At 36.2% G+C, this 24,161-nt stretch overlaps 1 protein-coding gene across 1 annotated transcript in view; it reads left to right on the top strand.

Moving 5' to 3' along the window:
- Positions 1-24,161, top strand: part of TWSG1 (twisted gastrulation BMP signaling modulator 1) — a 65,065-nt gene that overhangs the window by 13,202 nt on the left and 27,702 nt on the right. The window contains exon 3 of the mRNA XM_045850352.1: positions 16,907-17,006. Within this exon, the coding sequence (XP_045706308.1) occupies positions 16,907-17,006 (100 nt within the window). The remainder of the gene's footprint in view (positions 1-16,906; positions 17,007-24,161) is intronic.

The following is a 24,161-nucleotide window of genomic DNA, read 5'->3' as shown; positions in this document are numbered from 1 at the left end:
ACTGGTTTGATCCTCTGCTTCATCTAACCTACTGTTTATCCCTTCCAATGTACTATTTATTTCATATATTGCATTCTTTCTTTCTGACTGGTCCTTTTTTATGGTTTCTGTGTCTTTTTTCATGCTGTTGAGTATCCTTATAATCATTGCTGTAAACTATCTGATAAATTGCTTGCCTTCATTTCATCCAGGTCTTCTGGATAATTCTCTTGTTTTTTCACTTGGGGTCTGTTTCTTTGTCTTCCTATTTTGGCTGCCTCTTTGTATTTTCCACCTTAGTTATTAATCTCATCAGCCATCAACTAATCAGCTTTTAAACTAATCAGGCCTTTAGCAGTGGGGTTTAAGCTTCACAAGGTGGGTCAGAGCAATTTCTGGGTGTGGGGATATTGCTTCTCTTCTGGCTGATGCAATCAGAGAGGAGTGCTCTGCCTGAGCAAGATGGCTCCAGCAGTATGGAGAATGACTCACTCTAGGGATCCTGGTGGCTATTCCTTTAGTTCTATCTCCAGAGCTACTAACTCCAGACTCTCCTCAAGTATCTCTAGTCCACTCTGCCCTCCCTCTGCCAGAGCCCAGGTAAGTGGCTGCAAACGAAATTTGGTGTGTTGGCCCTTTATTAGTTTCTCTGAATGTCAGTCATCTCTCCCTGGCTGACAGAAACCCTGTTGCCTTTCACCACTGGATGTTATCCGGGTTCCTTTCCAGCTCTGGTGCCGTAGGCTGGGAAGCCCAGCTTGGGGTTTAGACCCCACACTTCTTAGGGGGAATCCCCCTGCCACTGATACACCCCTCAGTTAACTTCAGCTGCCACCCATGGGAACCCAGTCAGCCCTGTTGCACCTCCTGCGCACTCCCTACCCGTCTCATTGTGGTGAAGTGGTTTCTTCTGTCTGCCTGTGGTTATAAGGCTTCTCTTTAGCTTGTGTTAAGTTGGTTATTCAGGATGATTTCCCTACAATTTAGTTGTAATTCCAGCTTGGTCCTGTGAGGAGGTTAATGTAGCTTCTACTTAACTCTTCCGCCATCTTGGATCTCTTGAATTTTAACCATTTTAATAGGTATATATTAGTATGTCTTTGTGTTAATTTGCAATTCCCTAATGGCATGAAATTGAGCATTTTTTCCCATATGCTGTATTTACCATCTATTTATCATGTTTGGTGAGGTGTCTGTTTATATCTCTAGTCCATTTTTAAATTTTAATCTGTTTGTTTTTTTACTGTTGAGTTTTAAGAGTTTTTTGGTATATTTTGATTCACAGTTCTTTATCAGGTATGCTTTTGCAAATATGTTCTTCCAATCTATGGCTTGTCTTTGCATCTCTTAAGTTGTCTTTTGTAGAACAGAAGTTTTTAATTTTGATGAAGTCTAGCTTATCTGTTTTTTATTTCATGGATTGTGCCTTTGACATTGCCAGGTAGGATTTTGATTGGGATTGCATAGAATCAGATCAATTTGGGAAGTATTGTTATCTTCAAAGTATTAACTCTGCTGATTCATAACCATGAAATATCTTTCCTTTTATTTAGATCTTATTTTTTTCAACAGTATTTTGTAGTTTTCAGTGTACAGGCCCTATACTTCTTTTGTTAAATTTATTCACAGGTATTTTTTTGTGTTACTGTAAATGGAATTGTTTTCTTAATTTCATTTTCAGATTATTCTTTGCTTCTATATAGTGATGTAGACCTTAAATCTGTTTTTATCTTCTTATGCTTTCTGAGAGATTTCCTTGACTTTACCTTTGAATCTTTGTATTGAATTTTTTAATTTTAGCAATAACTTTAAATTTTTAAGAGCACTATTTTCTGCTTGTTAATTTTTTTATGTTAATGTTCTCACTTGTTTTTAAGTGCACTATTTTCTCACCTATTTCTGAGGATATTTATTGAAAGTGTATTCTGTTACTTGGATATGTCTTTCTGTCAAGATTATTTTTTCTTTTAATTTATGTCTCTTCATGTGGCAGGCCTTCCTCAAATGTATAGTATTAGTATTACTTAGTTGCCCATTGTAGTTAAGAATGAGGTATTCAAAGCATGGTTGTATGACTGTATATCGGGACAGGACTGACATACACAGACTAGAGGATTTCACTTGAGCAGGGAAGCCCTGCTCTAAGGCTGATCATTTACCTGAAGAGAAGTTTTTTGTTTTGATTGGCTGGTTTTCTTGCTGTGGTTGGAGTGGGTGGGTGGACAGTCAATCCTTCATTCTTGTCTTTTTGCTCTAGTGCGTAGGATAGTCTAATTGGTCTGATAGAAACTTGAACTTTAATGCCCTCTTTTATTTCCATTTTCTTCAGTTGGAGAACAAATAGGCTGTTGATGTAACATGTTCCAGGAATTGTTAAGTGAGGGTCCTTTGAAGACTTAAAGGCTTATTGTATCCTTAAAATTATAATCAAAATTGCATATGTACAATATAAAAAAGGAAAAAAAGTCCATATCTTTCAGGAGGTTCTCATAGTGTTTGATGCTCTGAAATGTTAAGAATTGCCAGGGCTTTGCCTTCCATTGCACATAATACATTATTAAAATTCTGCTTTCACATTCAACAAAGTACATGACACTGACATTTTAGATGACAATACTAGCTTTTCTCCTTCAACTTACAGAAGAACATGTATAGAACTGAATGTTGGAGAGAAGTACTTTAAGAAAGGCAATGCTATTAAAGTTTACAGAAAGATATTACTTTCCTCTTAGAGGGAATTTAGGTTCTTTTTGTTATTTTGTTTTGGTTTAAACAAAACAAATGTTGAAATGATGTACTGTGAGGATCAGTTAGAACATTTGTTTATATTGAGCTCTCTGCAACTTGTGAAATAACTAAATATAAAAAAAAATTCCCTAGAGGCTCATAGTTATGTAAATATTTTTTACCAGCGTGTCCACAAGTCAGCACAGTCACTCCTGCCACTCTTTCAAGTTGCTACAAATAAGGGTGGTTCCTATATAAATATTTATTTTGCTCTTCTGACAGGAAAGAAATCTAACTTTAAACATCAAGAAAGTAACATTGTCATCTTGGTGTATTTCCTTGCTCATATAATGAGTGGTTTAGCTGTCCTATTTCAGGGGAAAAAATGGTAATATAGGTTTTGCTTTTAACAAGCTCTTTCTAGTTTTTTCTTTTGCTGTGTGAAAAGAACTCTTAAAATTTGGATCATTATTATGTTTTTACCCCAGAAATCTCAAGACCCATTTTGTATTATGAACTTAAAAAACCCTTATTGACTTGTGAGTACTTTGGCTAATATTTATGGTCATATTTAGGATAATGCAAATATTATATTTCATGAAAATATTCAAATTTAGGTTCAGAGATCATTGATGCATTATTTTAACCCTTTCTAGTTATCTGATTATCTATTTAGTCCCTTTATGTACTAAATTGACATTCTGCTTTTTTATTCTAAAAATTAATTTAACTATTAATCAGATCTTAGATTTTCTGAAATAAGTTGGAATTTCACAGTAGTTTCTTATTAATAATTCTGATTATTAAAGTGTATTTTGTCTTGAGTTAAAAATATAAATAGTTCACATAACTTCAGGACTTTATCACAATAAACTAAAAAATATTAACTTTCTCTTCCTTTTTCCTTCCTTAATTAGTGCTAATTAAATTCTACATTAGCTTCTTGCTACAATTATCTTGGTTTGTTACTAATACTAGTAACATTTTCATTTAAAATACACAATGTTTCCTCTTTCCTCTTACAAACATTACCTTATTTTCCTGTAGTGATTTTCTTCTTCATGCTATTTCCCTGCTGTTAAAAGTTGTGGCTTGAACTCATTTTTGTCCTGTTTTGCTTCAGTTAACACCTCATGAAAGTCTTTGAAATTAATGTCCAAAAGTAATGAGTTAGGCCTGATGCAATTTAAGAGAATAAGTCATTGTTTCTTTTCAGATGTTTAATGCATTTAGAATAGCTGCTAAATTTTGTAAGTGAATACTAAAATTTATTTTCACTGGCTATTTCACTTGTAGAATTACTATATTAAAACAAATATGAGGATTTTATGTGAAAAGATGGAAATTTTCAAATATAAAATAGGGAGAAACTTTCAAATATAAAATAGAAAGAATAAATAGTAAAATAATCCCCATTGCCCTATATAAAATAGAAAGAATAAATAGTAAAATAATCCCCATTACCCTATCAGTCAGCTTCAACAGTGATCAACAAATGGCCAGTCCAGTCTCATCTACACCTACCCCCACCACCTTACTCCAGCACAATTCTTTTCAAAAAATTTGTCAGAAAACTTTTAAAGTAGTTTGGATTAAATTTTTATTACTAGGTTTATATAAGAAATGGGTGACATTTGACATATTTTGGTAGTTCATGTATATATATGAACTTGTATGCTGATTTATTTAGTAAAAAAGAGAGCACTACTTTTCTCAAGTGTTTCACTTAAGTTGATATTTTCACAGCAGAAGTTTACCAATCAGTTGGAGTTTATAAAGAACAACATGATGATAAGGTTCACTAAGATATTTTATTCCAGATTTAAGTTTGTCTGATGTCCTCCTTAAAGAGTATTTGTCGAAATAAGTTTGTTATAACCTAATATAATATAGTTATGCTTATTCTTTTGAATAAAGCCTAATAATTGGGAGATGTTTTGTTTTATATATTTGTTTTTAAATGCCCATTTGATCTAAGAAAAAGTTGTGCAAGTAATATCAGCTTAGGTACAATCTAATGCTTTGTTGATTACTGATGCTTATGCAATAGGCATTTACTTAATTAGCTTTGTGTTTACATTCTTGAGGCTTTTTAAACTTTTAAAAGTTATTTTATTTTATTTATTTATTTTTTATTTAATCTTTATTATATATTTTTCCATTACCATTTAGTCCCCTTATACCCTATTCCCCCCAGCAGTCACCACACTGGTGTCCATGTCCCTGAGTCCTTTTTGGTGTTTTTTTTTTTTAGATCAAGATATTACAGGTACGATAGATACAGAATGCAGTGTACAGATTATGTCCTGTTGAGTTGTATGCTTGAAATCTGTATGGTTTTGTGAACTAATGTGACCCAATAAATTCAATTTAAAAAGACATAATTACTTAGAGCTTGCTTAATTTAATATTTAACAACCTCACTTTCTGTTCTGAGTGTTTTTTAAAAATAATTGTATAAACATTGAACTGGATCTTCAGTCATACTACCCAAATAAATTAAGTGTTTATTTACGATTATAAAAATACTTCATATTAAAAAATTCACCAAATGCATAGAAGTAGAAAAAGGAAAGTGAATCATTCATAGTTGTATTTACAAACACAGACTCCCGTTAGTATTTTGATATAGTCCTTTCTAGGTTTTTATTCTATGTTAAGGTGATTTTTAACAACTATATTATATATCCAACTTTTGTATTCTGCATTTTTAATGGAGTTTTATTTATTTTTAGAGAGAGGGGAAGGGAGGGAGAAAGATGGAAAGGAACATCAGTGTGAGAGAGAAACATCGATCAGTTGCCTCTTATACATGCCCCAACTGGGGATCCCCACAAGCTAGGCATGTGCCCTGATGGAGAATTGAACCTGTGACTGTTTGCTTTTGCAGGACAGCATACAACCAACTGAACTACACTGGTCATAGCGTATTCTGCCTTTTTGACTAGCAATATTTTATACTTCTCTGTAAAAAAAGAAAAAGTATTTATGTTAGTTTCAAGAAATTTAGTTTTAGCTTAAAAATAAAATAGAGAAATATATTTTCAGAGTTAGAAGAACTACTTTCTGTATTGCTTTCTTTAATACCAGCTTGCATTTATATAGTGCTTTATATTATTCTATTCTGGTTTATTAAAATAATAAATTTATGGACTGCAGTGTACCATACTGGTCTTTCAAACATAAAGTATTCTGTGATACTGCAATGCATTTTTATCATATTTATTGAGGTATAATTACATACAATTTGCTCTTTTTTGGTATACAGTTCTGTGATTTTTAATAAACATATGCTCATGTGGCAAAATAGGGAATATTTTCTTTTCCCTTAAAAATTTCCTTTTGCTCTCTAGTAGTCAAAATTAGCTCCCTCCACAGCCCTACTGCCTGGCTACCACTGAGTTGATTTTTGTCCCTATAGTTTCAACTTTTTTAGATTATTATGTAAACAGAATTGTATAGAATGTAGCCTTTTGTTTCTATCTGATTTCTTTCAACCAGGTATAATACTTTTGAAATTCATCCAAGTTATTACATGTTTCAGGTAGTTTTTTTCCTTTATATTAATGAGTAATATTCTATTGTGTGGCTGTACCACAATTTTTTTTATCTATTTACTAGCTGATGACCATTGGAGTGTTTTCAGGTTTTGGTGATTATCATTAAAGTTGCTATATACTTTCACATATGGGTCTTTGTGTGGACATGTTTCATCCCTATCTATGAGGGGGATTGCCGAGTCACCAAAGTATTTTGATAGCCATCATCTTACTTGGATGCCGAAGTCTATAAGGGTAAATCCAGCATTCACCCCATGTTTATGACTGAGAAACTGAGACTCGGTGTTATATGCTACAGCTTGAATCCAGATCCTGTAAGTTCCAGCCATTTGCTGTCTACTAGACTATGGTGTTCTCCGTAATGATGTTTCCCTGTTTTAAGAGCCATGCTAAGCAATCTCTCAGCTCTTGGCAATAAAGAATGGAAATATTTATCAGTAACCGAACATCAGGATATATATTAGATTCTTCCTCAAGTTATTAGTTTCCATTTCTAGCCTGGAAATTTGGAAATTCATAAAATAAGTTTTTACTCTTAAAGTCTGGTCTTAGTCTTACATGAATGATAACCATCATTTATTTTGTATAGAGGATTAAGATCTCACCAGAACCTTAGTTGTATAGAGAATAAGATTTTCTATTAAAGTTAATTGAATGATTATGTAAAACCTCTGTCTTTTGGAATTCAAAAATTTGAAATTCTATGTTACTTTCAAGATTTTCCCTAATACAAATGTAGTAAAATTCATTTTAAATAAGTAGAGTCTTCCTCAAAACTTTTCATTTTGCCAGTTTTCATTTTATATAAGCTTTTAAAGGAATTTTCCAAATTCTCTCTAGATACCCTTGTTAGTCGATATGAGATAGCCCAAATGTATAAATTTGTTTTCCATTTAATATAAAATTTTTATTTTTCCATCATAAAATTATTGAACAACATGATTACCAGCTTTTAAGGAACATTTAGCATAGTCCTTCACACAGAGAACAGGTGCCTTATTTCATTATTACTCTGGCTCTCACATGTAAGAGCAGTGGTAATAGGAACAGTCTTGAGTCAGAAGACCTGATGTCAGAGCCCCAGTTGTATGAACTCAGACAAATAAGTAACCCACTCCTTCTCAGCCTTTTAATCTGTACCATGAGTAACACCAACACTTTCTCTGAGGCTTGCAGACTGGGGAAGCAGATGATAAGGTAATTAACTGACTAAAGCAACAAAAGAATTAATCATTAAATTCCAACTCACTGGCTTTGCAACTCTTGGCCAATGATACTTATTTTACCTTTACAAACAATGATTAAACTTGAGCAAGAGCAGTTCTAATTGTTCAGATACTAAGAGTAAAAGATATAATGCCTCTAATTAAACAACCTAAAGGATTAGGTAACTTTAATTGTAGACTCATTCTCTCTAAGAAAAAGTAATAACTATAATTATTGAAATGCTAAATTAATAAGAAATAAGTTTCCTATATCTTATTCTAGTGTTTAAACAGCAAGCATAGCAAACCAAAACTGGGGTCAAACCTCAGCTACTTATTAATTGAATGATGTAAAATTTCCTAATCTTACTTGAAAAATGAAATAACTATATTGTTCAGGCTCTATGAGATTCAAGATAATGCATATAAAGCACTTAGCATGATGCCTGTTAGTGATGAATAGAACTCTCTTAGAAACTTTGGGAGGTGGTGCAGTAAATAAATAGAATCATTGAATCAGTCTTTTTTGGAATTCTGTAACCTTCGTGTTTGGTTGTGATCACATGATTCCATTCAACTGAGCAGTATTCAAGTTTAGTCATAGTAAAGTTAGTAAAGTACGTAAATAGCCAAATTTTTCCAAACAGAAAGTTCTGTATCTCAACCACATTTTCTATTTAATAAGTGGAGACTTTGAAATAATAGTAAGGTGGAAAAGAAAAGTTTTTGAAGGAAGTGATAAAAAATGAGAATGTGGACAGGTTATGAAAGGGTGAGGAACTTAAAGTCTATTTCTAAATTTTGGTAGATAGAATGTACTATTATGCAGCTATTAAATTATGATGACAGATTTTTACAATAGGGAATTGCTTATAGTGCAGGAGAGTATAAAATCATTATTTTGTTACAAATGTATAGGAATTTACCAAAGTGGGAAGAATTCGAGAGTTTTTTTCCTTGTACTGTATGTAGTAAATATTTTTCAAAGTCTTTTATCGTTCAAATGCATATCTGAAATTTTTAAAGGCATTTATTTTATCTTGACTCTAGCCTCTTTCTGGTTACTGAAGATTCATTTATAACCTCATGACTAAACCAACTAGTGGTAAGATTTCTTTTTAAGTGTCCTGGAGATTCCGCTTAACTCTTTTAAATGGAGTAATTATTTCTGCAATCCTTGATTCATTGCAGAGAGTTGCATTTTAAGATGTTTTGTTTTCTTCTGTATTTCCAATACTTAGATTCAAAGCACTGTAGTAATGTGTTTTATATTTGGAAACATAAATCCTAACCACAGTTTACTTGCTGTCAAGAAAATTAAAGTATACACTTCCAAATATGTTTATGACCAAATTTTATTCAATAGTGTGATTTTAAAAGACATAGATTGAAAACATAAATTAACTTGAAGAGCTACACATGGCTGTTATTCATAATAATTTACATATGGAAATTCATTGTTTTTATGTATTTCTTGACTTAACAATAGTCATAAAGCAAATGATTACCATATACTTTTGTTCCTTTTTTTTAATCCTCACCAGAAGACATTTTTCATTGCTTGTCAGAGAGAGAGAGACGCACACACACAAAGAGAAAGCCCTCTTTGACAGAGAGAAAGAAGAGCATTGATGAGAGAGGGAAACATCGACTGGTTGCCTTCTCAGACCAGGAATTGAACCCGAGACCCTTTGATTTATGGGATGACACTCCAAACAACTGAGCCACACCAGCCAGGGATATTTTTGCTCTCTTGATTTATAGTTAGGTTTTTGAGATCCTAAATGTCATATATTAAATTTGCCTGGAATTTTCTCCTGAAAAGTGAAAAGTGTATTGGGTTAGCCAAAAAGTTCATTTAGTTTTTCCTGTAAATAAAAGACACATTTTTCATTTTCACCAGTAACTTTATTGATTTGGATATTTTGAGTATGTCAGCTGTCTCCCACTACTGCCTTCTAGTGGATAGAGGCCAGAGGGGCTGCTAAACATTTTCTAATGCATAAGACAGCCCAACAGCAGGGAATTATTTGCCCAAAATGTCAATAGTACCAAAAAACTTCACAGACCACTTTTGACATGTTTGATCAGTCACAGCACCTTCTCCATACACTGCACAAATCTTCTTTTTGCGTTTCAGTTGCATATTTACTATACTTGAAATAATAAAGCATAATATGCTGAACATGTATATCTTCTTCCATCTTAAATATTAAAATGGCTGCACAAAATTCACCAATTTTGATTTTTTTTAATGCATGCTGATATGACAGCTGTCACAATACAGTCTAACAAAATTTTTTTGAATGAAGTTAAAGACAACTAAGCACTATAGAGCCATTGTATGGAAAAAACTAAACAAACTTTTTGGCCAACCTAGTATTTTTGAAAATTGAAAAGGCACAAATGTAGACTAAAAGGTTGGTGTAAGGATCTCATTTTCCTTACTTCCCAATCTCCTATAAAGAATATTGACATGAGGACTTCCAGCCAAGATGGAGGCATAGGTAGACACACTGTGCCTCCTCGCTCAACCAAATTAAGGACAACAAAAACTTAGAAACAAAAACAAAACAAAACAAAACAGAACTGACAGAAAATTGAACTGTACAGAAGTCCGATAACCAAGGAGTTACACACATTCATCCAGTCCAGTAGGAGGGGCAGAGTTGCGTGACCAGGTGGAGTTGGGTGCCTTCCAGAGAGGGGTTGCAGCAAAAAAAAAAAAAAAAAGCGGTAGTTTGCGAACCCCGGTGCGCAAAGCAGCGGCTGACAGACCAGGAGTGCGCAGGTGGCAGCAGGCAGACCCCAGGTGAAGGGTAGCAGTGGGCAGACCAAGTGAGGCGCGCAGGGTGGCTGGCTGACCAAGTGGTCCCACATTCTTTCAAAGACAAAGCAGGTGAAACTGAGGAGTGAGACAGACCACACAACCCAGGGCCCCAGCATGGGGAAATACAGCCTCAAAACACCGATTGAAAATACCTGTGCAGGTTGAGGGACAGGGAGAGACTCCCAGCCTCACAGGTGAGTTCGTTGGAGAGACCCACAGGGTCCTAGAACATACACAAACCCACCCACACGGGAATCAGCACCAGAAGGGCCCAATTTACTTATGGGAAGTAACAGAAGGGACTGAAATCCCAGAGAGAGTAGAGCAAGCACCATTGTACCCTCTCAGACCCCTCCCCCACATACAGTGACACAACCCAGCGACTGGGTTGCCCACCCTGGTGAACACCTGAGGCTCTGCCCCTTATACGTAACAGACTAGACAGGACAAAAAAAAAAATGGCCCAAACAGAAGAACAGCTCAAAGCCCCAGAGCAAATACTTTTAAGCGACGAAGAGATAGCCAACCTATCAGATGCACAGTTCAAAGCACTGGTGATCAGGTTGCTCACTGAATTGGTTGATTTGGGCCACAAATTAGATGAAAAAATGAAGCTACACTAAGTGAAATGGAGGAAAATGCACAGGGAACCAATAGTGATGGGAAGAAAACTGGGACTTAAATCAATGGAATAGACCATAAGAAAGAAAAAAAAGAAACAGAAAAGAATGAAGAAACAAGAATTCAAAAAAATGAAGAGAGGCTTGGGAACCTCCAGGACATCTTTGAACGTTCCAACATCCGAATTATAGGGGTACCAGAAGGGGAAGAGGAAGAGCAACAAGTGGAAAAGTTATTTGAACAAATAATGAAGGAGAACTTCCCCAATCTGGCAAAGGAAATAGACTTCCAGGAAGTCCTGGAAGCCCAGAGAGTCCCAAAGAAGTTGGACCCAAGAAGAAACACACCAAGGCACATCCTAATTACATTAGCCAAGATTAAAATGAAGGAGAGAATCCTAGAAGCAGCAAGAGATAAGGAGACAGTTGCCTACAAAGGAGTTCCCATCAGAGTGTCAGCTGATTTCTCAAAAGAGATCTTACAGGCAAGAAGAGGCTGGAAAGAAGTATTCCAAGTCATGAAAGGCAAGGACCTACATCCCAGATTGCTCTATCCAGCAAAGCTTTCATTTAGAATGGAAGGGCAGATAAAGGACTTCTCAGATAAGGTCAAGTTAAAGGAGTTCATCATCACTAAGCCCTTATTATATGAAATGGTAAATGTACTTAACTAAGAAAAAGAAGATAAAAAATATGGACAGTAAAATGACAGCAAACTCACAATTATTAACAAAACAAAAACAAAAGAAACTAAGCAAACAACTAGAACAGGAACAGAACCACAGAAAGGAAGATCACATGGAGGGTTAGCAACAGGGGAGTGGGAGGAGGAGATTGGGGGAAAAGGTACAGAGAATAAGGAGCATACATGGTTGGTATAAAATAGACAGGGGGAGATCAAGAATAGTATGGGAAATGTAGAAGCTAAAGAACTTATGACACATGGACATGAACTAAAGGCGGGAAATGTGGGTGGGAGAGGGTGTGCAGGGTGAAGGGAAGTGAAGGGGGGAAAATGGGACTACTATAATAGTATAATCAATAAAATGAAATAAAGAATACTGACATGAGTTATGAAGAATAGAGATTTTATTTTCATATGTCCTGACACTTAATCATTATAAAACTTCTTAATTTATGTGATTAAATTTGTTTTATTAAGACAAAGATTTTTCAGTCTTTTCTGTGATAAGATGGAAATAAAAAATATTAGCTAGCATATTGTTACTTGGCATTCATCCAGTTTTAGGAGTCTTTTTAACAGATTAGTAATGAAGTTTATCTTTAAGTCATTTCCCTCATGTTTCAGCTTTCTATAGCCTCTCACTTTGTATTCTACCAGCATATTATAATCTATAAGTATATTACTACTGTACATTATTTTGTTGCACTGACATGTAAAAGTACAGACATTTATTAAGAGGGAGTGAAATAGATTGAGTCTTGAGGGCTGGGTAATCCAGACAAGTTCAGGCAATTTTTAAGTAGTCATAGTTTTAACCTTCCAATACTTAGCAGTGATCTTGGGATATCACTCACCTTTTCATTTCAATTTAAAACACCTCACAAATACCTGACAAAAGGCAAAATGAATGCTTAAAAAACTCAGTTTCTTTAATAGAAGACATTAAGTTGACATTTATTTAAAAATTATTTAGCATCGTATACATTCATTCATTTAACAGGCTACCATTTTTGGAAGCTTTGGTAGATGGGGAAAAGGAGAAATGGATTCTTGAATAAATGTGTTACTTCTCTAATTCGTTTCTCCTGAGTTAAATAGATAATGTAAATATAAGCAACTAAGATAGTAAAAGGATATTTTCTATGTAAAATGTGTATCAAAATTTAAAAGGAGCTTTATTTCTTGTGACTAAGTGGCAAACTTTATAAAACTAAAAACCAAAAGAATCCATATCCTTAACTCTTGATGGTGTTTTTTAAAAAATGTGTTCTCAGAAAATGTTCTCTCATACTAAAGGCAGGTTTTCATGGAGAAAGAAGTCACAAAGTGTACCTTTGGTGACTGTTTTTCTACAATAGATTTACAAGTACGTTTGAGCTTGTCTGAATCAAGCATCACCAGTTTTATGATGAAGCATCTGTAATCAGGAAGTCTCTGCCCTTTTAGTCCCTCTCTTTCTGACAGGCCTAGCAGTTACCTATAGTCTGCATTATGTGAAAAACAGCCTGACTCTACAGATACACATTGATATCAAACTAACAAATTAGTTAGAAAATAGCACAAGTGTTCATTCTTCCAGTGCTGTGTAACAGCTAGGGGAGTTTTGGAGAAGAAAAAATTAGGAATTACATATTAGTTTTTATTATAAGTGTGATTAAATATCAGTAGCAAAAAATAGGTCATATTAGAATGATGAAGTAACTCCAGTAGTTTAGAAATGTAATAAGATGAATTTAATAGGAGTAAATATTATGTGCTACCTCATAACCCAGGGAAAGCCAAGTAGGCAATGGCAGCTACAGAATTTCCCTTTTAAGTTGTGTCTATTTGGGAGTGGCTGTCGGGTGTTAAAGGCTAACGGAATTACCTTGAATCTTCATTTATAAAGCAAGTTGTGTTAATTAGCTTTCATTAAGTAACAAACCACCTCAGAGTTTAGTGGCTTAAAATAATAACCATTTATTTGGCTCTTATTTCTGTGGGTTGGCAATTTGGACCTGTTATCAGCAGAGTGGTTCTTCTGGGCCCATTCCTGTTTCTGTTGTCAGCTACTGGTTAGTTAGAGGCTGGATGAGCTAGGATGGATTCAGGTTGACCAACTTGCCAACCTAGCCTTCTCCCAGGTTACATATGGCAGCTGGGCAAAGTTCTAGGAGAAAGAGTGGAAGCATTCAATACTCTTTGAGGGCTATACTCAGAGCAGATTTGATGTTACCTCTCTCTCTGTCTCTTTTTCTCTCCTTTCCTCCCCCTCCTCCCTTCTTCCTTCCCTTCCTCTCTCTCTAAAATCAATAAACATATTCTCAGGTGAGGTTTAAAAAAATAGAAAAAGAACTGCTATTTATTGATATACAACATACTAAAACAGTATGCATGGTGTGATACACTGTTTACAAAGAAGACAGCAGGTATTTCCCCTCACTGTGTTCACTCTCTTGTCAGTGTAACATTGCCATTCCTCTGATCAAGAGATACAATCTATTTCCAGATAGGGTGATCTTCACCCTTGCATACAGGGTGATCTTTAGAGAGGAAGAAGTGAGGGGACAGAGAGACAGAGAGACAAACATCAATATAAAAGAAGTATCAACCAGTTGCCTTCAGTATGCACCCCTATCAGAGATTGAACCTGCAACCTCAGTATGTACCCTGACTAGGGATCAAACTCACAGTCTTTTCATGCACGGGATGACGTTCCAACCAGCTGAGCAATCTGGCCAGGGCAAAAATAACAGTTTTTATAGGATGCTTTTGTTCACACTCTATACATTGAGAAACCATAGCTCCTATGTCAAGTTGGCTATTCATTTAAATTAATTTGAACAATGAAACTAATAGCTGAAAAGCAGATTTTGTGCTTGTATTAAATAACTTTTTAAGGTAGTGTATGGGACTAAAGTTATTGGTTATAAAGTAAAATGTTTTACTGTATAAATATTTCAAAATAAGGTAAATCCAAAATGTGTTCACTGAATGTGTCCAAAAGAAAATACAGTACTTCTGGCCAAGATGGAGTGTAGGTAGATACACTTTGCCTTCTTGCATAACCAAAAGAAGGACAACAACAAATTTAAAACAAAAAACAACCAGAACTGCCAGAAAATTGAACTGTATGGAAGTCCAACAACCAAGGAGTTAAAGAAGAAACATTGATCCAGATTGGTAGGAGGGACAGAGATGGGCAGCTGGGGTGGAGAGGCTCCTGAGCACTGCAGCTGTTGGAGGGCCAGGGTGGGCAAGGCAGCAGCTGGGGGAGCAGGTGGTCCCACATTTGCAGGCAGATAAATGGAAGGAACAACTGGGGAGCTAAACAGACTGCACAACCCAGGATTCCATTGTGGGGAAATAAAGCCTCAAAACCTCTGGCTATAAGAACCTGTGGGGGTTGTAGCAGCAGGAGAAACTCCCACCCTCACAAGAGAGTTCACTGTAGAGACTCACAGGGTCCTAGAATGTACACAAACCACCCATCTGGGAATCAGCACCAGAAGGGCCAGATTTGCTTGTGAGTAGCAGGGGGAAGTGACTGAAAGCCAGCAGAGAGCCCACAAGTGGCATTGTTCCCTTTTTTCACATAGCAGCAATGGGGGTTGCCCGGCCATAGAGAATACCTAAGGCTCTGCCACTTACAACATAACAAGTGTGCTGAGACAAAGAAATATGGCCCAAATGAAAGAACTCCAAAAATAGAACTAAGCCATGAACAGATAGCCAACCTATCAGATATACTGTTCAAAACACTGGTCATCAGGATGCTCACAGAAATGGTTGGGTATGGTCACAAAATAGAGGAAAAAGTGAAGGCTATGCAAAGTGAAATAAAGAAAAATATACAGGGAACCAACAGTGAAGGGAAGGAAACCAGGACTCAAATCAATGATTTGGAGCAGAAGGAAGAAATAAACATTCAATCAGAAGAGAATGAAGAAACAAGAATTCAGGAAAATGAGGAGAGGCTTAGGAACTTCCAGGATATCTTTAAATATTCCAACATCTGAATTACAGGGGTGCCAGAAGGAGAAGAGGAAAAGAAAGAAATTGAAATCTTATTTGAAAAAATAATGAAGGAGAACTTCCCCAATCTGGCAAAGGAACTAGATTTCCAGGAAGTCCAGGAAGCTCAGAGGGTCCCAAAGAAGTTGAACCCAAGGAAGCACACACCAATGCACATCATAATTACATTACCCAAGATTGAAGATGAAAGAATCTTAGAAGCATCAAGAGAAAAGGAGAGAGTTACGTACAAAGGAGTTCCCATCAGACTGTCAGCTGATTTCTCAAACCTTGCAGGCAAGAAGGGGCTGGAGAGAAGTATTTGAAGTCATGAAAGGGAAGGACGTACATCCAAGATTACTCTGTCCAGCAAAACTATCATTTAGAATGGAAGGGCAGATAAAGTGCTTCCCAGGTAAGGTCAAGTTAAAGGAGTTCATCATCACCAAGCCCCTTATTCTATGAAATGTTAAAGGAACTTATCTAAGAAAAAAAAGGTGATAAAAAATATGGACAGTAAAATGACAACAAACTCATAACTATCAACAAGTGAACCTAAAACAAAGACAGAAACCAAAGCAAATTACAAAAACAAGTAGAACAGGAACAGAACCACAGAAATAGAGATCACATGGAAGGTTATCAGCAGGAGAGGGAAGGGGGAAAATGGGGGGAAAGGTACAGGGAAAAAGAAGCATAAAGGATAGGTACAAAATAGACAGGGGGAGGTTAAGAATACTATAGGAAATAATGCCAAAGAACTTACATGTATGACACATGGATATGAACTAAGGGGTGAGAATGCTGGTGGTAGGGGGAGAGCAGGGTGGAAGGAAATAAAGGGGAGAAAACAAATGGGACAACTGTAATAGCATAATCAATAAAGTATACTGTATTTCAAAAAAGATTTTCTTTATTTTTAGAGGGAAAAGGAAGGAGAAAGAGAGGGAGCGAAACATCACTGTGTGGTTGCCTCTTGCACACCCCCTACTGGGGACCTGGCCTACAACCCAAGCTTGTGCCCTGACTGGGAATTGAACTTGCAACCCTTTGGTTCTCAGGCCCCCTTTTTCAGTCCACTGAGCTATACGAGCCAGGGTAATAAAATATACTTTAAAAAAAAAAAGAAAATACAAATGTACTTGACATGGTGGGTATTTACATTCCTATAACAATTAATGATTCTTAATTAAAAAATGAATGAAGAGTAAATTACTATAAATGCAAATGTTTTTTACTGCAAAAAATTAACAATTTTAAATATAGTTATTTGGAATTTTAAGTTTGAACATCTGTCTTATTTTTAGGAACTCTGCCAGTGCCGACCTGGAGAAGGAAATTGTTCCTGCTGCAAGGAGTGTATGCTGTGTCTTGGGACCCTTTGGGATGAGTGCTGTGATTGTGTTGGTAAGGTGACATGCTGTAAAGTTTCTTAATATTTCTTATCACAAAGTCCTTGACTGTAAGAGACTTTAAAGCATATATGTACCCTGGCCAGTGTTTCAGTTATTTGGTGTCATCCTGTACACCAAAATATTGTGGGTTTGATTCCTGGTTAGGGCACATACCTAGATTGTTTGATCCCCTAGTCAGCATATGTACCTGGGAAACAATTTACTAATCTCTCTCTCTCTCTCTCTCTCTCTCTCCCTCTCCTCCCTCTTTACCTCTCTCTCTCTTCCCCTCTCCCTTCTTTCCTCCCTCTCATCCTTCCTTTCTCTCTAAAATAAATAAACATATCCTCTGATGAGGATAAAAATAAAGATTATAAATGTATTCTTTGTGTATAGTCTAGTGTGTGCCTAAGATATAATAGGTGTATAAAGCATTTTATATTACATTTGCTTATATTTAATGGCATTTACATACAGGGTGGAGCAAAACTAGGTTTACAGTTGTTCGAATAGAAAATAATGCAAGAATTAATAAATAATAATACAAGAATCAAGTCTGTTTTGTGTACTTACAACCATAAATCTACTTTTGCCCCACTCTGTAAATGTGTATTACCACTTTTATAGAAAATGGCCTAGGAGGAAAATAAAAGGGCTTATCCTTGGGAAGTTGTGAGGAGGAACAAAGGGATTTTTAAATCTTTTATTTCTAATTTTTTATACTATTTAATTTTTTATAAGAAGGATATATTATAGTTGTGAATAAAAATGGGTATTTAGCATATTAAAAATAGATTATCTTCCTTTATATGAGACTTCAGTAAAACAAGCTTGAGAAACTAAAAATTATTTTTAAGGGCTTTTTGAAGAAAGTCTCTACAATGTATGAAGTGAAAAAAATAGCAAGTTTCAAAAGTGTGTTTATAGAATGCTATCATTTGTGTTTTAGAAGGAAAACTTAGACTATAGCTGGGTGAAATACTCATCATCCTCTCTCTGACCAGTTAATTCTTTTTCACCCCTAAAACTAAAGTTCAAGTGTCTCCTTGTCTCAGAGACCTTTCTCATTTGACAGAGATAGTATCCTCTGTGCTATTCACATTGCTCCTGTTACATCATGTAGTACGTGCTACTACAATTATTGCTTTGCATGTCTCTTCTAATAGAGTATAAACTTAAAAACAGGGGTGGTATCATATTGATCTTTTAAAATTAATCTGTTTTTATCAAAGTGGAATATATGTCCATACTTTAGATATATGCCCATAGTGCTAAAACAATCCTGTGTTATGTCTCTTCTTTCCAATCCTTTAATCTGTGCCAGTGACAACCACTTTCATCTCTTTGGTATTGTATTACTCACATAATTCTAAATAATATCCTTATGTTACTCTCATGTTTCTTTGATGTTAGAAACTATTAGTTAACTTCTTATTATGGTAGATGATGGTTTAACTCTCTTATCTCTTACCTCTCCAGTGCAGTTTTATCACTACTTCTAATTAAAGCAATAATTTGACAATCCATTGAATAAATTAGTATCGTATACTTGTTTGGAATACAATAGTGTAAACACTGATTTATTAAATGAATAATCATATTATCTGGGTTTTTTTGTATTGGATTATATGTACTGAGATTTCTTTATCTTTCAGGCTCTGTATTAATGTTTAAAATTTTGCCTTTTCAGTTTTAATTTCCAAGAGCCCTTCTGTGATTGTCCCTTTGCTGGGGACATACTGTTCTTTTTTTCCTTCTTTTTGTTAAATGTATTAAGGTGACAATGGTGAACAAAATTATATAGGTTTCAGGTACACAATTCCACAACACATCATCTGTACACTGTATTGTATGTTCACCACCCCAAGTCAAGTCTCCATGTGTCCTCCCTACTACACCTCCCTCCCTGCCCCCCAATACTGTTGTTGTGTTATAGATGTCTTTCCTTTCTTCCTGGGACTGATAATCAGAGTTTGATTGTTAACAGTTTTTCCTTCTACTCTTTGCACTGCTTCCATTTCCTCAAATGTCTAGTGATCTGGGCCATCCATTCATACGTAATAGTCACTCTAATGCTGTCTAGAAGTCCTTTGCTTATAGACAGAGCATGGAATCTAGTTTGCCTCATTCTCAGAGGATTGGAGGACAACCTGGCTTTTTCACTGAAGAGTCCTCTATCTCACTACCTATAGATCTTACCTTTTGGGGTTGCACAACTTTTTCAGAGAAGAATCTTTGAGTTTCTTGCCTAGGGTGGGGCTGGGGTAGTTTGGCTGGCTGCTAATGTTCTGGGATTCCAAGGGGTTGATGTCAGCATGATGTCATTTACTCTCCTTTTCATCCTCATCTTCATTCTGCAATTTTTGCTGTTTCTAGCCCAGGGCCTCTTTGGTTTAATTTCTTTAAAGAATAACCCTCTCATCTCCTATAGTTGTGGGAGAAGAGAAACAGAGATGTGGAGGCATAACCATCCTTAAAATAAGCTTGCATCTGCAATATATGGTGTCTCCACCCCCTGAGTCTTCCCAGAGTTCTGTGGTTACGTCTGCCTGGGAGGAGACTGCTGAGTCAGTTACATTTAGCTCTTAGGTCTTCCAAGGCGGAGTTGGTGTTTCAGTTTGTTTTTCCTCCTTGTTTTGTAGTGAAATTTTGAGAGAACTGGGACAGAAATGTTTTTTTCTCTATTATCTTGGATTCATCTTGGTATTTCTAGTAGCTAGTATAGTGTCTAGCACATAGAAGGTACTCCAGCACATAGAAGTGTTTTATAATACTAGAAATGTATTATTCTCCCAAGATAAACAGTTTATGCTGTGGTTTTGATGGCTATAACTTTTTAAAAATTATGGCAGGTCAATTAAAAGAAGGTTTGAATTATTTTACATCATTAAATGTAAGTTAATTTTATGTACAATGAAAGTAAAAAAGAAAGTAAGCATATTAACCCCTAATGTACATATACAAGCATTTAATTTAACATGGATGCCACAAACACAAATGCACTTTTAGCATTGCCTAAAATAATGTGTGTGAATGTATGTGTGTTTTAACCACCACACAAGGGTAACAGTGCCATTCAGCTTCTTCTAAGAAGGGAAGTCTGTGATTCTTCTACTGAGAAGGAATAATTATTCATGTTCATATCTCTACAGTTTTAGAAGCAACTTGTGTTTTTCCGGGCTAGTTCCCATGTTAAAAATTATTTACCTTTGAGGATTTAATACATTTTAAACTTCCAGAGAGTTTATAATATCACTTTATCTTTCACTTTAAATTAATCTTTTTACTTTCTAGGACAAAATATTGATGTTTCAGGGTTTTTGTACAGCAGTACTCTTTCAGCCATATTGTAAGCAGTTCTCTTCCACATTAGGCTTTTTTGATGTCCTTTGTAAACGTGTGGCCACTCCTCTCTTTCAGGTTGAAATACTCCCAATACTTTTCATGGGTGGTACCCAGACCTCTGAGAGGACCGAAATTAGAGTTCAGCATTCCATTCCTGTCTCATTCTTTGGACTTTTGGCTCATATTTTGTCTAGCAAGCTTTCTCTTCCAGCTGCCTTATATAAGAAAATTAGTTTCTTTTTCCAGACTTTTTCTTAAGGTAAGAGTAACCACTGTAGTTCATTTTCATCCCTGCTGTCCTATGGTTTTGGGAACCGAGATCTCTAACCACACTTTACATCACAACATTGTTTGTTATATGAATTTTTTACTATACAAACAAAAAATATAGAGATGCAATATATGAATACAGCTAACAGCAGAATGGTGACTTTTTTTCTTTTCAAGAGGCCATAATTCCCATTTCCAATAAAATAAAGAGACTGCACATAGGTAGAAAGAGGTTGGTTGTTAGCTCCACAGTTTTGCCTAGAAATGATGTATAAGTGTATTTTCCCCTTGCTACTTACCATACAGTGTAAAAAGAGAATTAAAAGAAAGTTCCCTTTAGATGCTATATTCTATTTTAGCAGGGCCAATATATGGAAAATAGCTAAGTTAAAGAGGGCAATAAATGAGAATAGTATTTATTTAAAGAATCCAAAACAATGTACAAACAACCAAAATAAAGGCTGTTACAAAAAAGCTTTAGGTTCATGGTAGCATACACATTCTTTTTTCCACGTGTATTTTTATACAATGGAAGTGTCAAAAAGCTGCGCTGGGTGGAACCTTCGTATTATAATTATCATAGAGAAACATAGTTTGTATCATATTATGGCAATTTATCCGCAGTAAAAAACCTTTCAGAGTCCTTTTATTTTGGAATACCCTGTAAGCAGTCAAGCCACCACTACATGATTGTACAATAGTAAAATGTTTTCTTGCATTAAATTGAAGACATCTATTTAACAGAAAGGAAGGGAGGAAGGGAGGAAGGGAGGAAGGGAGGAAGGAAGGAAGGAAGGAAGGAAGGAAGGGTAGGAAAGGCACTTAGAGCTGTTAGTTTCTAAGTACACAACACCCTGGACAATTCAAGGCATCTTAATCTCCATCAAGAACAAAAAATAATATTTTGGGGTGTCATGCTGTTAAATTCATCACTAAGGATAAAACTGGTACAAATTGGTCTAATGGATCCAACAAACACTGATTTCCAAACTGGCATATTGGCAACTAATATGTAACTGATGGTCAGTAGAGGATTTAAAAATCTTCCCTTTCTTCTTCCTTTCCATGGTTCTTGAAGGATTCTGCTGTTCAAAACTACATTGTTGGGCTTCCCAGTTGGCTTTCTTATGTTCAAACTGATGATGTTTTTCCTCTAGTTCTTTGTTTTGTGCCCCCAATTTCTTTTTCATTTGCTTATGATGCTGTTGGAGCTCAGCTTTAGAGTCCTTCAGTTTCTGAACTTTTTCTGTGACCTTCATCTCAAACACCTGCTCCACCTTCATCTCCATCTTCTTCATCTTAGCTACAGGCTCCCCTCTTCCTTCTTCCCTCTGGCATTTGTGCCAGAGGGTTCTTAGTAAGCTGTCCTTTTTCCTTGTTATTATCAACTCCATTGTAAGTCACAGCGACCAGTTTTCTGCTTCGGTAGTTTGCATAGTGTACATTATTAGTGACAGCTTTCAAGCCCTGCATGTGTGTTCTTATCAACATATTTCTTAGAATTGTGAAATCACAGTGTTCACTATTTTCAACTGCTCGGTCAGTCATACTACAAGTGCTGGCTACTGTTGGCACTGACCTTCACATAAAGTTTGGGTTTTTTTAGTTTGTTTTGTTTTTACTTTTCCAAATATATACAAAATGGAGAGTTCAGTGAACTGCCCTATACCTGCTCCCCATCTTCAATAGCCATACTTGTTTCATGCATTCATCAGTCTGTCTGGCCTCTTCCTTATTTTTTGTTGGAGTGTTATAAATAATTTCACTAAACCTCCAAAGTTCCTAAGTTATGCAACTCAACAACAACAACAAAGAGTAAATTTTCTTATATAGTACAGTGTCATTACCACACCTAAAATAATTACAATACTTCTTTAATATTTAATACCCAGTCCATATTCAGATTGCCCTAATTGACTAAATGTTGTTTATAGTTATTTTAGTCAAATTAAAATTCCCACAAAGTCTACTTACTGAATTTGGTTGTTACATTTTTTAAGTTTATTTTATTCTAAAATAATTCCTCTTCCCCTCACTGCCTTTTAAAATTGCATTGAAATGTTGAAGAAATGAGTGAGTTATAATGGATAATATACCACATCCTGGATTTGGCTGATTGTTTCCTGTGCTTATTTAACTCGTTACTTTATTTTCTCTTTCATATACACTGGAAGTTAGAGCTAAAGGCTGATTAGATTCAGGTTCAGTTTTGGGGAGCTGGGGTACAGTGGTACAGTGTACACAATAATAATATCTAGTGGCCCTGCTTTTGGTGATGCTAGGTTTGATCAGTGGGTTCAGATGGTGAAAATATGATCCCTTGGTGATAAGTTCCCTCCCAGTCTTTTAAAAAAAAAAAAAGATTTTATTTATTTTTAGAGAAAGGGGAAGGGAGGGAGAAAAAGAGGGAGAGAAACATCGATGTGAGAAAGAAACTGATCAGTTATCTATTGTATGCACCTCAAACCCTCAACCCAGGCATGTGCCCTGATGGGGATTCAAACTGGCGGCTTTTTGTTTTGTGGGACAATGCCCGAACTGAGTCACACTGGTCAGGGCTTCCTCTGTCTTTTACCTGGTGGCTTTAGCCTTCACAGATGACTACTGCTATTGTCAGTGATGGTGGAAGAGTAAATGGAAGCTACACTAACCTCCTCCCAGGATCAAACTGGAATTACAACTAAATTATAGAAAAATCATCCAAAATAACTAACTGAACACTAGCTGGAGAGAAGCTTTATAACCATGCACAGATGGAAGAAGCCACATCACCACAATGTGACTGCTAGATAGTACACAGGAGGTGCAAGAGGACTGAGTGGGCTCCCATGGGCAGCAGCTGAAGTTCCAGAGGGATATTTCAATGGCTGGGGGTTCCTCTTGAGAAGTGTGGGCTCTAAACCTCAAGCTGGGCTTCCCAGCCTACAGCACCAGAACCAGAGGAGGAACCCAAATGATACACGGCTGTGAAAAGCTGCAGGGTCTCTGTCTACAACAGAGAGAGCTTCTTAAGGAGATAACACACAAAATTTCATTTGCAGCCACTTACCCTGGGCTCTGGCAGAGAGAGGGCAGAGTGGACTAGAGACCTGAGAGGAGAGCCTGGGGCTGGTGGCTGTGGGGAGACAACTGAAAGAACAGCTGCCAGCACTTTGTACTGAGTTATTACTCATACTGCAGACACTGTCATTCTCAGGCAGAGCCATCCCCTCCAAGTGGCCTCAGCCTGAGGGGAAGCAGTAGCCCCACCCATAGGAATTACTCTGCCGCACCCTATGATACTTAAGCCCAGCTGCTGAGCAATACAGGTGGAAGGCCTGCACTCTTTAAGCTTAACAGAAAGCCTGCAGGCAGAGGAGGATCTCTGGGAGCTCTGAGAATTTTGCTACCTTCTCCCAGGCCTGGTGCTGGTAAAAGCCAGCTTTGTTGTATAGCCTGCTTTATTCTGTTCACAAACAAGCCCAGCAGAGGGAACGACAAGCTCTGGATCACTGATACCTCCAAACAGGTTGTCCAGGGCCAGTCACAAGCAGGGTTTGACTTAGACCTTCAC

Source organism: Phyllostomus hastatus, unplaced genomic scaffold (assembly GCF_019186645.2).
Source record: "Phyllostomus hastatus isolate PE091 unplaced genomic scaffold, TTU_PhHast_1.1 phas_contig_80, whole genome shotgun sequence".
In the NCBI taxonomy this organism is placed as follows: Eukaryota; Metazoa; Chordata; class Mammalia; order Chiroptera; family Phyllostomidae; genus Phyllostomus; species Phyllostomus hastatus.
Note: the sequence above shows the minus strand (reverse complement) of the source record. Positions and strands in the feature narration are given on the sequence as shown.